This window comes from Ipomoea nil, unplaced genomic scaffold (assembly GCF_001879475.1).
Source record: "Ipomoea nil cultivar Tokyo-kokei standard unplaced genomic scaffold, Asagao_1.1 scaffold0143, whole genome shotgun sequence".
NCBI lineage: Eukaryota > Viridiplantae > Streptophyta > Magnoliopsida > Solanales > Convolvulaceae > Ipomoea > Ipomoea nil.
In genome coordinates, this window is record NW_017616571.1 from 861,660 (window position 1) to 872,042 (window position 10,383).

Below are 10,383 nucleotides of genomic sequence, written 5' to 3' on the forward strand. Positions count from 1 at the left end.
GCCTGCTCACACAACGCCATACTCGGCCGCCCGGGTTTGGAAGACCTCGGGGCCCTGATCTCAATCGAACATTTATGCCTGAAGTTTCGCACGCCGAACGGAATAGGAACGGTGCGTTGTGACCGCAAGGTCGCCCGCGACTGCTATCTGCAAGCATGTAGAGGAATGGGCAAGCGTGGGATGCAGGTCCACGAGATCACAGAGAGGCCCCCTAAGAAAACAGTGATATCTCGCCCAGAGCCGGCCGTCGAGCTAGAGGAAATTGAGATCGACCCAGCACAGCCGAGCAGGCGAGTGAGAATCGGAGTCGGCCTCTCGGAGAAGTCAAAGGGGGAAATCACGAGAGTACTCCAAGAGCACCGGCTGGTTTTCGCCTGGGGCCCAGAAGATATGCCCGGCGTAGAACGATCGATCATATCGCATCGACTCGCCGTAGACCCGGAGCATCGGCCGGTCGTGCAAAAGAAACGGTACTTGGCCAACGACCGGAGGGAGTTTGTGAAGAAAGAAGTCAGCACGCTGTTAACAGCCGGACACGTCCGTGAGGTCAAGTACCCGGAATGGTTGGCTAACGTGGTCCTTGTGCCCAAGCCCCCGACATGGCGAATGTGTGTAGACTACACGGATCTTAACAAAGCATACCCAAAAGATCCGTTTCCTCTGCCCCGCATCGACCAGTTAGTCGATGAGACGGCCGGGTCGGCGCTGCTCAGTTTTATGGACGCCTTCAGAGGGTACCATCAAATATTCATGCACCCGGCGGACGAGGAGAAGACCGCCTTCCTAACTCCGGACGGAGTTTATTGCTATCGAGTCATGCCATTCGGACTCAAAAATGCCGGGGCTACATACACCCGAATGGTCGCCCGGTTGTTCCACCACCTGCTAGGAAAATCGATGGCCGCATACGTCGACGACATGCTCGTCAAGAGTCGAGAAGAGGACAAGCACGCGGAAGATTTAGCCGACTGCTATAAAGTAATGATAAAGTACAACCTCCGATTGAACCCCAAGAAGTGTGCGTTCGCCGTCCAGGGCGGTAAGTTTTTGGGCTACATGGTCACCAAGCGGGGCATTGAGCCTAACCCAGAGAAAGTACAAGCCATCCTCGACATGAAGCCTCCTACTACTATCAAGGACCTACAACGCTTGACTGGACGACTGGCCGCTCTCAGCCGTTTTCTGAGCAAATCGGCGGATAAGACTGTGCCTTTCTTCGAAGCCATGAAGAAGAAAGAGGGATTCGCTTGGACTGTCGAATGCCAACAGTCGTTCGAGGAACTAAAACGATATCTGTCGACTCCCCCAGTACTGTCTACCCCCCAGGAGGGCGAGCCCTTACTGTTGTACCTCGCCGCCTCGGCCAAAGCGGTAAGTTCGGTGTTGGTTCGAGAGGAGGACCGAGTCCAGCACCCGGTTTACTATGTCAGCCGCTCGCTGAAAGCTGCTGAGACACGGTATACCGCCCTGGAAAAGATCGTGTATGCCTTGGTGGTCACCGTGCGCAAGTTGGCGCCTTACTTCCAAGCCCATACCGTCTGGGTCCTAACAGATCAGCCACTCGGGAGTGTGCTACGGAACCCCTTGTCCTCCGGCCGGCTGGTAAAGTGGGCCGTCGAGTTGACTCAATACGGGATCGAGTACCAACCCAGGCCCTCCATCAAAGGCCAAGCTTTGGCCGACTTTCTGGTCGAGTGTACCGCGAGTGAGGAGGAGAAGGAACACGCCTCGGAGAGCAACCCGGGCGAATGGTGGGAGATGCATGCGGACGGAGCATCGAGTCGACAGCACTGCGGAGGCGGCGTTGTGCTCATCACTCCGGAGGGATTTCGGCTGTATTACGCCCTAAGGTACCTGTTCTCTGCCTCGAATAACGAGGCCGAATACGAAGCAATATTGAACGGCCTCCGACTCGCCAAGGATCTAGGAGTCGAACGGCTACGAGTCAAAACCGACTCCCGACTAGTAGTCGGGCAAATCTCGGGTACGTGCGAAGCCAAGAACGCGAGGATGGCGTTGTACAAAGAATGTGCCATTAAGATGTTGAAGGGGTTCGAAGCTTATGAAATAGAATACATATCCCGGGCGGACAATGTAGAGGCCGACATCTTGTCTAAAATCGCCCTGGAAGGGGTGCCTGACTGCTTAATAAAGATTTGCCAGAAGGAGGAGTTAAGTCGGCCGAGTGTCGAAGAGGCGCCGCTAGATGTCCAGCAAGTAAACATCGAAGGGGGGGATCGAGAGAAAAACCCTGAAATGTTCTGGATAGATGACATCCGGCGATACAAGGAAACGGGCGAGTTACCGACTGACCCAGCAGTCGCCGCGAGGGTTCGGCGGAAAGCCCCCTCCTTTCGGATCATTGACGGAGACCTATATAAACAGTCGTTCGGAGGACCCCTGTTGAAATGCCTACTTAGGCCTGAGGCCGAGAAGGTAATGGATGAAGCTCATAGAGGCATTTGCGCTGCGCACCAGGGTGCTCACACGCTCGCCCGAAAATTGGTCGTTCAAGGGTATTACTGGCCGACCATGATGCGAGACTGTGTTGAACGGATGTCCAAATGTGGCGTTTGTCAGGCATTCGCCAGGAAAGACACTCGGCCAGCCACCTTCTATACACCGGTCACCACTGCCATTCCCTTCGCCAAATGGGGAATAGACCTGTTGGGACCATTACCCGTCGCCCCGGGAGGATTGAAGTTTTGCGTCGTGGCCATCGATTACTTCACCAAGTGGGTCGAGGCGGAACCCTTGGCTACCATCACCGAGTACCAGTGTCGACGTTTTCTGTGGAAAAAGGTGATATGTCGCTTCGGTTTGCCCGAGCACATCGTCAGCGATAACGGGCGACAGTTTGATTGCCAGGCATTCGCCGAATTCTGCCGCCGACACGGCATTAAGCATACCAAGGTGTCGGTGGCCTACCCCCAAGCAAATGGGCAGGTTGAGAATGTGAACCGAACCTTGGTCGATGGGATCCGGAAGAAGCTCGAAGACATCCGAGGAAGTTGGGCGGACGAGCTTGACCGAGTCCTATGGGCTTATCGCACTACCCAGCGGCGAGCGACGGGGGAGAGCCCGTTCTCGCTCGCATACGGCTTCGAGGCCAAAGTTCCAGTCAAAGTGGTCGAACCCACCCACCAGGTTCGCACCTACTCGGACGCAGCAAATGAGGAGAGCCTGCAGATTGAGAAAAATTTTCTAGAAGAAAGAAGGGAAGCCGCGAGTGCGCGAATGGCGGAGTATCAGCAGGCAGTAAAAAGATACCGCGACCGTAGAACTCGCCCGCGAACCTTCCAGGTTGGCGACCTGGTGCTACGGGATCGACAAGCCAGCCAGCCTACCGAAGGAGGCAAGCTCGCGGTCAAGTGGGAAGGGCCGTACCGCATCGCGGCCGTAGTTCAGGCCGGAACTTACAAATTAGAGACCATGGGAGGCAAGCTTATAGATCGCATATGGAATGCTACACATTTGAAAAAGTTTTATCAGTAGCCAATGATAGGTCATGTATGAGATCGAGGATTCCAAGAAATCTGAATAAAGTGCGTGGATTGCAGCCAATCGTCCCAGGGACTCGGCGAGAGAAAGATAGGAAACAAGGGCCCAGACCCTTAGACGTTTCCGTGAAAAAGCCAAAAGGAGTCGCCTCGACTGAGGGACTCGGCAAGTATATATAGAAACAACGGGGCACTGACCCTAAACCGTTTCTGAGAGCAGAAAAAGCCTAAAGGGTCGCATCGGCTGAGGGACTCGGTGAGAGAAAGATAGGAAACAAAGGCCCAGACCCTTAGACGTTTCCGTGAAAAAGCCAAAAGGAGTCGCCTCGACTGAGGGACTCGGCAAGTATATATAGAAACAACGGGGCACTGACCCTAAACCGTTTCTGAGAGCAGAAAAAGCCTAAAGGGTCGCCTCGACTGAGGGACTCGGCGAGAGAAAGATAGGAAACAAAGGCCCAGACCCTTAGACGTTTCCGTGAAAAAGCCAAAAGGAGTCGCCTCGACTGAGGGACTCGGCAAGTATATATAGAAACAACGGGGCACTGACCCTAAACCGTTTCTGAGAACAGAAAAAGCCTAAAGGGTCGCCTCGACTGAGGGACTCGGCGAGAGAAAGATAGGAAACAAGGGCCCAGACCCTTAGACGTTTCCGTGAAAAAGCCAAAAGGAGTCGCCTCGACTGAGGGACTCGGCAAGTATATATATAGAAACAACGGGGCACTGACCCTAAACCGTTTCTGAGAACAGAAAAAGCCTAAAGGGTCGCCTCGACTGAGGGACTCGGCGAGAGAAAGATAGGAAACAAGGGCCCAGACCCTTAGACGTTTCCGTGAAAAAGCCAAAAGGAGTCACCTTGACTGAGGGACTCGGCAAGTATATATAGAAACAACGGGACACTGACCCTAAACCGTTTCTGAGAACAGAAAAAGCCTAAAAGGTCGCCTCGACTGAGGGACTCGGCGAGAGAAAGAGGGGAAACAAGGGCTCAGACCCTTAGTCGTTTCCAAGAGAAAAAGCAGAAAGGAGTCGCCTCGATTGAGGGACTCGGCGAGAAATGGCTGGGAGAAAAGGGTCCAGACCCTTAGTCGTTTCTCGGAAGAAGCGTAAAGGAGTCACCTCGACTGAATAAGATTCAAAACTTTAGAAGAACGCCAATATTAAAAGAGCCCAGAAGACAAACTCCGTGAAAAGAGAAGGGAAAGCTGTTTTTTTATTAAAATACGGCCGATAAGGAGGCCAGCCCTTACAAAAGAGGGTCTATTCTAAAAAGACCCTAGGCTACAGGGGGGGGGTAACCGACGGCGACCCCTTCAACTTGCGCCCCCGCCGATGGTCCAGCAAGGGGAACAGAGGAAGGGTCCTCCGCCTGAGGAAAGGACTCGGCGAGCTCTGGAGGCGTCGCCGCAGGAAGAGTCGCCGGGTCAGTAGGCGCAGCCGGTCCATCAGCGTCCAGCACCGGCTTGAGACCCCAGCTCTCGGGAGTGAACGAGGAGTCGCGGGCCAACAAGGTAGCGTAAATCTCCATCTGCGCCTCGCGGAAGCCGAGGCGGTAATCCCGCTCGCCCAGGTCTAGGAGGAAATCATCACCCTCTGGAGTCGCCAGCCACTCCTTGGCCACCTCTCTCCTCCGAGCTGCCACCACCGCCTGCACATCCGCCTCGAAGGCCGCCGACTTCTTATAATCTGCGACAGAAGTCGCGGCGATCGTGGCCACTCTGCCCTTCTCCTCCTCCCACTGACGGGTGACCCTCAGCAACTCGGCGTTGTGCACCTCCACCATCTTGAGCTGCTTCGCCTGCTCTTCCAGGAGAGCTTCCTCTGTCTGGCGCTGCTTAGCGGTCATGGCCCGCATATCATTCCTAAAGCCCTGGAACCGATTGCCCAGTTCCATCTGGAGGGCGAGGTCCTGCACACCAAACCGTCAGTCGAACGGAAAAGAAAAACTTACACCACTTGCGAATAGGTAAAACAGAGGGAAAAGGCCGAATGGGTAAAACTTACGCGATACGACTGACGGAGCAAGGCCTTGATGATGAACCCGTCGCCAAGAGCACGGGTCGACTCCACATCCTTTGGCAGAAGGACATCCTTGCACCACTTGCGAACAGAGGTGTTGCCCATCCAGATTTGGGCATCCTCGTCCACCTCGTGGCATAGCCGGATCCTCTTCGGAGTCGGCCCCTCCGTATACTCAGCAGGCCGCTTAGAGCTCGGACTCTCAGTAGAAGGAGGAGGCGGCTGCCGACTGGGCGACACCACGGGCGAAGGTGTGAGGTCAACCACGTTGTGGGAAGGTGGAGGAGTCGGTCGAATCACCGACGACGGCTGAGAAGAGGACGCGGCGGCAGCACCGGTAGAGCGTTGCGTCAAGCGACGCCTCATCTTTTCCGCTCTATTTGCCATCTCAGGGGTCGGTGCGATTGCCTCGCCGGAGCTGGAGGAGTCGGAATCGTACGGACCTGCAAAAGAAATCCGCTCACTTGTGAGGGTTCCCGTAGGAAATAAGAAGCAAGTCGAGAAAGAGATGAAAAAGACGCTACCTACGGTGGCGGCGCCCTCCGGCAGAAGGCCATGCTTGGCCATGGCCCGGACTCGGGACCAGTACTTGACGGAGTACGGCCCGAAGCCCTTCAAGAAGTCGCCGCCCATAACAGCATCCTCCGTAAAGACGGCGCGCCGAGAGCAGGGCTTGAAGAGAGTCGCCGGCCAAAGGGTCGGAAAGGTGAAGGAAGAGGAGCGAGGTCGGACGAAGAAATAAAGAGGCTTCCACTCTTTTATCGAGTCGGACAACCCCTCGAAAAGTTGTCGCCCCGGACGGGCGGCGACTTGGATGAAACCGGGCGAATGGGAGCCGACCTTGTTCACGGTAAAGAGATACCGGAACAGGTCCAAATCCGGCTCGCACTGCCACCAATGGCAGAGATTGATGAAGCTGGTCAGGAGTCGGTGTGAATTAGGCACTAACTGGCCCGGGACCAAGTTATAGTGCCGAAAGAGGAGCGAAAGAAATGGATGTGGAGGCACTCGGAAGCCGAATGCGACCGAATGCAAGTGGATACCCACAAAACCCTCCGGTGAGTCGTGGATAGGCCGGCTCTCCGCCGCGACGACCAAGGCCGAAGGGCCAAGCAGAAAGCGGGCCATGTCTAGGTCCGCCGCTGTGGTCAACGACGGAAGACTGGACGGCCGGACGACCGAGTCAAACTTGCCTCGCGGCCGTACAATGCCGCCCGGCAAAGCAGCCACCGTAGTCAACGGGGCTGGGCTCATCGGAGTGGCCGCCTCAGAAGAAGAAGGGGCTAAGAGCGAAGAAGAAGACACCGCCTGGAAGCCCGCCGGCATTTCCAGGCGGCGAACGACGGAAGAAGAAGAAGAAGATGACGGAGAGGTCCCCGCCGGATTGTCAAAAGACGGCCGACGGGAGGAAGAAGAAGAATGAGAAGAGGAAGGCATTACTTACAGATTGGAGTTGAGGCTGAGAAGACGATGAAAGAGCAGAAGCTTGGTGGGAGAAGTGAAGAAGAAGAATGGAAGGAAAATGCCTTTTAAGGGGGGAAAGAAGTCCAAGAGGTTGCCACGCGGCGCCTCCGTAGTAGAGGAATCGGAGGCGACAAGACGTTGAAGGGACGCCGCATTTAATGCCTCGATGGGCGGAACGACGGTTCAGGCCTAGGGCTAGCCTGCAAGCGGCGCGTCTACCCTAGACCGAGGATGAGTGACAACGACCCGGCCTGCCAGGCCAAAGGCCCATCAAGGCAAAAGCCATGGGGGCCCATTCAGATCACGCTAGAAGTTTCTAGAAGTGACCCGGCTGGGTCCGGCCAAATGGAGGGGCCCAGACGAGCTTCAGGTCGCAAGGTCGGCCGACGGATTTGCCGAATCCGTCACCCACAGGGCTTAGTCGAGCAGAGTTTACAAGTCGGTCATAACGACTAAGAGTCGGCCAAAGGAACACGCAAAAACCAGGAACCAAAAAGTAAAAACGAGATTTTATTCCATAAAGACAGGGGTACAAGGCCGAGGACTCGGCCACAAGCGTTACACAGAAAAGACGGGCTTAGGGCTTAACTTCCTCCTCCTCCGCGTGATGCACCGGCTGCGGACCCTCCAGGTAGTAGTGGGGGCGGAAAGGCAACGGACTCGGCTCAGGCTCGGGCTCGGGCAGTTCATCCAGATACACGGCAGGCTTCTCGTCAACAACCATCCGCAGGGGCCTCTCCAGAGCACTCGGTGACATGGCCACGCCAAAAAGTGGAGGAGCCTCCCAGTCTAGGTCCTCCTCTGGCTCTGGGTCTTCCACCATGGGCACCATCTCGTCCTCCTCCGGCTCCACGACCATCAGATCAAGCATGTCAGGAGGCACCACGATGGGATCAGAAGTGGAGTCGCCCACCAAGTGCCCTCCGCTAGCCGCCCTCTTCCGTCGGAGCTCCTCCTGCCGGGCATGCTCCTTATTACGGATGGACCAACGACGATCACCGTCCCTGAAACTCATAGCTTGAGGTTTTGAAATGTGAAATGGTGAGAAAGCACAGAGCTACCAAGAGCCCTTATATAGAGCCTCGAGAGAACGACGACCGAGGCGCAAATCACGGAGGGAATCGTAACTGACATAACTGAGCCGGATTGGATGGGCAGCGCGAATCTCTGTCAGAGATTAATCCCATCCAATTAGCTCGGGAAGGGTGAGATTCGCACACTAAACTGAAAAAAGCCTGGCTCGCCCTGGGAAGCGAGATTTTACAGGTGTCAAGCGGAGGGAGGACTCGACATCTCGGCCGACTCCTTGACAAATGGGACGGACGAGTGCACTAAATATACTGAAAAAGATGAAAACTGAAGGCCGAAAACATTTTATTATAAAATAAAGAAGGTGCAGGTTACAAGGAGCTTATTACAGAGTGAGCAAGTGCTCCTAAAAGGACTACCCCTCTAGAGAATCCGGCCGACCCCAGTTCACAAAGATCACTCACTCGGCGAGAAGGAGTCGCTTCCAAAGAACCCTCCCGATGGTCCAGGAGAGGGTGGGCAAAGCGAGTCCCAGAACGCCGGCATAAGTGGTGGCACGACCAGTTCTTCGTCGTCCGGGTACATCTCCTGATAACGAGCAAAGTCTTCCTCGTTCATTAGCCCTGTAACCGGACCGTCCAAGTCATCCAGAGGAATAGAAAAGGTCATACGGAAGGTCAGTTGCTCTGGGGCAGGCACGTCAACAACGGTCCCGCCTGGGGAAGTTACTCGAGCAGTCCCCGGAGGAGGAGAAGGGCGAGAAGTCGGAGCGACTTCACGACGAGCAGGAGTCGGCGGATGAAGAGCCATGGAGGCGGCGCCAACAGGTGATCTCTGTGGAGTCGGACGGGGAGCCTTCCTTTTAGGCTCCCTCTCAGGCAGAGTCCGTTTCGAAGGCAAGGGGCGCCGGGGCGACCCAAAATCAATTCGCTTCCCTTTCAGTGGTGAGCGACCCATGGGGAGTTAGTAAGTTAAGAGAAGAACGGCCGAGATCATTTATAGGTGCCAGGCCAGACCAAGGAGATCAGAACGGTCCCGCGAGATCCGGGAGATAGCGAATAATCTGGGCCAATCCTGAGTCATTCAAGGCACAGATTCGGTGAGCAGGAGGCGGTTACTACTTTTCCAAACCCAGGTTAGCGGACCGGATATGGAAAAGTGAGGGACTAGTTGATGGGGTGAGAACCCCGGCCCAAGAAAAGAGGCCCAGAAAGAATGCATGGGCCGAGTCCAGGACTCGGCCCAGGTTCGAAGAAGGAGGCCCAGTTCAAAGCCCGGAAGGACGGCCCAATGCCAAACGGGGACGAGAAGTCGGCCCAGGCCCGGCCCAGGAGAAGACTCGGTCCAGAGAGCCGTTGAGGGAGCCTTCAGAGCGGTCAAGGCAAGGAGCCGTTGAGGCATTAAAAGTCGGACTCGGTCCGCCAGTTATTAACCTGAGAGAGCCGTTGGCGGAGTCCGTAACGTCACCCAAACGGCTCGACACATTGAATGTAATCTTTAAGTCGGCCATCATGGGCCTTTAAGTCAGTAGAGGAGGAGCCACTATAAAGAGGGCTCCTCCACCCTTGTAAGAGGCAGATTGGAGAACCCGGAGAGGGAATAGAGAGCACTATTGAGCATCATACTTACCTAAAAATCTAGACTTTTTGTGAAAGGTGTATCCTCCAGCTTAAGGTTGTGTTGGACCTCCTTGGGCCCGAAAACCCAAAAACCATCAATTATTATTATTATTATTATTATTATTATTATTATTATTATTATTATTATTATTATTATTATTGTTATTGTTATTGTTATTGTTATTGTTATTGTTATTGTTATTGTTATTGTTATTGTTATTGTTATTGTTATTATTATTGTTATTATTATGTTATTGTTATTGTTATTGTTATTGTTATTATTATTATTATTATTATTATTATTATTATTATTATTATTATTATTATTATTATTATTATTATTATTGTTATTGTTATTATTGTTGTTATTATTGTTGTTATTATTATTGTTATTATTATCTATAACTCCCTAACATAAACACCTATTCACTACCCTCTTGAAACCACCCATAAATCCTCTACTAAATGCCCTAACGGACACTTTTTGATGGGCTAGCTATAAAAAAGAGGAAGGGAGCAAGAAGTGAAGGGGGGCAACGATTCTTACATACGAGGAGGTCACATAGCACTCTTCCACAAACACTCTCTCAAGAAGATTCCAATCACGTTATTCAGATGAATGTAGAACCGTGATAATTGTATTTAGTTATATGTCTAACAATAAAGTATTTACACGATATATAGCTTTAGAGTCCTATACAACAAAGACATACTGATAGAATATAACTCTAGACTAGATAAGCTCTAATACG

At 53.4% G+C, this 10,383-nt stretch overlaps 1 protein-coding gene across 1 annotated transcript; it reads right to left on the reverse strand.

The window, feature by feature from the left end:
- Window positions 1-8,468: 8,468 nt before the first annotated feature.
- On the reverse strand, window positions 8,469-8,969 carry LOC109172120 (lysine-rich arabinogalactan protein 18-like). Its single transcript, XM_019321270.1, has one exon. It carries the CDS (start codon window positions 8,967-8,969, stop codon window positions 8,469-8,471), a length of 501 nt encoding a protein of 166 aa, XP_019176815.1.
- Window positions 8,970-10,383: the final 1,414 nt, after the last annotated feature.

Coding starts and splice junctions, on each gene's coding strand:
- LOC109172120 (XM_019321270.1), bottom strand. CDS start 8,969: ATGGGTCGCTCACCACTGAAAGGGAAGCGAATTGATTTTGGGTCGCCC.